Genomic DNA, 2,703 nt, shown 5'->3' with positions numbered 1-2,703 from the left:
GGGGGGGGCACGGGGCGCTCAATGGGCGCTTTGTCTGCGCCGGCACGGGGGTGGATAAGGGCCCGCGCCCCCGGGGGGGTGCAGAGGACGGGCACAGCTCAGTGCAGCGCGGGAAGGGCGCGGGGAGGAGGGAGCGGGGGGCTATAGCAGCAGCAGACCCCCGCCTGCCCCCCCCCTCTCCTGAGGCCGGAGCTATTTCCATGGGAAGGGGCTATAAAAAGGCCTCAGCTGTGGGGGGCGCGGCCGCAGCCCCGACGCCGCGGGGATGGGACCCCCACAGCCGGCGCTGGGGGTCCCGAGGTGGGCGCAGGGCTGCGGAGCTGCGGGGACCACGCGGTGCTTTGGAGGCGTCCCCCCCGCGGGACCCCCCGTGCACCTGCCCGGGACGGGGGGGGAGGAGGGGGCGGAGGCAGCTCGGCGTTATCAGCGCGCTGAGCCCGACGGCAGCTCCGGAACGCCGCTATCTGAGCGCCCCGACGGCCCCTCGGCCAGGAATAGCGCGGCGGGAGGGGCCGAAGGAACGAAACGGAACGAAGGGGGGGGAGGCCGACCTTCCGCCCCCGACCCCGCGGGCGGCACAAAGGGGGCTGTGTGCGTGGGGCCGCGCTCCGGCCCCGAACAAAGCGGCTCTGAGTTGGGACCGGGGGGGAAACGCTGGGATTTGGGGGGAGAGGGAGAGGGTCGGAGAGGCGCTGCGGCCATCGGTGGGTGCAGGGGAGGGGGGTGGGGGAACCCCCAGAACCACGGAACCCCCAAAAAACACCCCGCGGTTTCGGTGCTCTCGCGGTCCTCGCGTCCCCCCGACGTCGCGCCCACCCGCGCCGCGCCCGCAGCACATGGCCGCAGCCGCAGCCCCTCCCGCTGCGCTCCCGCACGTTCGCCGCACCGCGCCCGGCCCCACCCCCGCGCTCTGCCCTCGATGTTTTCCTTTTGGGGTTGAAAAACAACACCCGGGTTCTGCCCGTCCTTCCGGGAACCGCGTCCCTTCTACCCGTTCCCCGGTGCGGCGCCGGGGGGTCCCGGTAGGACTCCGGTCGCCTCCTCCCGCCCGATTCCCGGCGCGGCCCGAAATATCCGCGGAGCTGCGGGGGCTGCAGGTGCCGCACGGGGGGGGAGGGGGAAGGCGGGTTTCGGCCGAGGAAGGGGTGCGGGGGACCCGAAGGGTTTCACCGGGAGCGGACCCCCCTCAGCCCCCGGCGCGGGGTTTTTTCCGGGGTCGCGGCGTTGAAAATCGGGCGCGGGGACCGGGAACTTCCGAGGGTCCGTCCGCGCGTCCCGGGACTCCCCAACGGCGCAGAGCCCCCAGTTCCCGGGAATCCCGAGCTCTGCCGCTGCCCGCACCGCTCCCGCGCCCCGCACAACCCGTCGCGGTGCGGTTCCCGCTCCCGGTGCGGCGCTCACCTGCCTGACCGGAGCCCGGCGCGGGGCTGAGGAGCAGCAGCGGGAGAACGGCGCACAGCAGCGCGCCGGGCCGGGGCATCCTCGGCGCCTCTCCGAGCGGCGCCCGGCGGTTGCGGCGTGCCCGGGCGAGGCGGGGGGAATGCACCTGGCGCGGGGCCGCCGGGGCGGGACGGGCTGGGCCGGGTGGGGCGGGGCGGAGGCGGCCCCAGAGCCGCGGGACGGCGGCAACCGGGGACCCCGCGCGGCACCCGGAACCCTCCGGCGGGGTCGGGTCCTTCCGCAGCCCCTCACCGCGTGGGGAAGTCGGGATCCCGCAGCCCTGCCCCGAAGGAGGGGAGGTGGGGGGGGGCCCAGGTTGCTGCTCCCCCCGCCCCGCGCTGAGCTGCATCCAGGGCGCGTCCCCATCCGCGGCACGCAGCGCTCCTGCCCACAGACCCCGCCCCCTCCCCGCAGCGCCTCGCTCACCTGCACGCAGCGCTGCGGAGTCCCCGCGCCGCCGCGCCCCCCCCCCCCCCGGCAGGTGACACCGTGCAGACAGGACAGCGTCCCACTGGGGCTCCCGGTGGGGCACGGCCCCCCCCCGCCCTCCAGCCATCGCTGCGGAGGGGGGAAAAGGGCACTGCTCCCCTCGGTGAGGGGGTGGGAACCCCCCAGAACTGCCCAGGGAACCCTACAAACACCCACATGGAGGCCCAAGCGACCCCCCTCTGCACCCCCCCCATGAACATGCAGGCACAGAGCCAGGTTTGGTCTCAAGTCCTTTATTCAGACTGAACTCAGGGACATTTTCAGCCCAGGGACGTTTCCAGATGTCTTCTCCTTACATGGGCTTGGGGGGAGGCCGGGGGGCTGCGCCCTGCAACACAAAAGCAGAAGGTCAGCGAGATGCAGGGGGGGAGGAAGACAGATCCCAACCCTCCCCGTGATCCCCCCCACCCAAAACGTACCGCTGGCCTGAAGCGGGGCGGGGGGGTCCGGTCCTTGCGGGCCTCCCGTGAGCGGTTCCTCACCACCTTACTGTGGATGGCACAGCTGACGCAGTAGTGCAGCTTGACGTACAGCTTGGGCAGGACATAGGCTGGAAAAAAGGGGGAGGGCAAAGAGGGGTGAGCCCCCAGCCTGTGTACGGCCCTGTGGGCAGGACAGCATCCCCCATACAGGGGACAACAGGGCCGCAGTGCCCCATTACCCACTGCTCCCCCATGGGAATGCAGCACCGCACAGCCGTCAATGCAGCCCCACTCCCTCAGGGCTTAGACGTGTTAGAGGAGAGGGGAAGGAACCGCGGCCCAGAGCCCCCCC

General features: G+C 72.9%; 1 protein-coding gene across 1 annotated transcript; it reads right to left on the bottom strand.

Annotated features, from left to right (window-relative positions):
* Positions 1 to 2,146: 2,146 nt before the first annotated feature.
* RPS26 (ribosomal protein S26) lies at positions 2,147 to 2,653 on the bottom strand (the record flags this gene model as incomplete). The annotated part of the gene is made up of 2 exons (XM_042891071.1): positions 2,147 to 2,257; positions 2,349 to 2,653. Coding segments are annotated over 2 exons (341 nt in total), but the record flags the coding sequence as incomplete, so codon positions are not given.
* Positions 2,654 to 2,703: the final 50 nt, after the last annotated feature.

The sequence above is a fragment of the Lagopus leucura genome, unplaced genomic scaffold, assembly GCF_019238085.1.
Source record: "Lagopus leucura isolate 7727_CA_CO unplaced genomic scaffold, USGS_WTPT01 34114-0_obj-0_obj, whole genome shotgun sequence".
In the NCBI taxonomy this organism is placed as follows: domain Eukaryota; kingdom Metazoa; phylum Chordata; class Aves; order Galliformes; family Phasianidae; genus Lagopus; species Lagopus leucura.
Note: the sequence above shows the minus strand (reverse complement) of the source record. Positions and strands in the feature narration are given on the sequence as shown.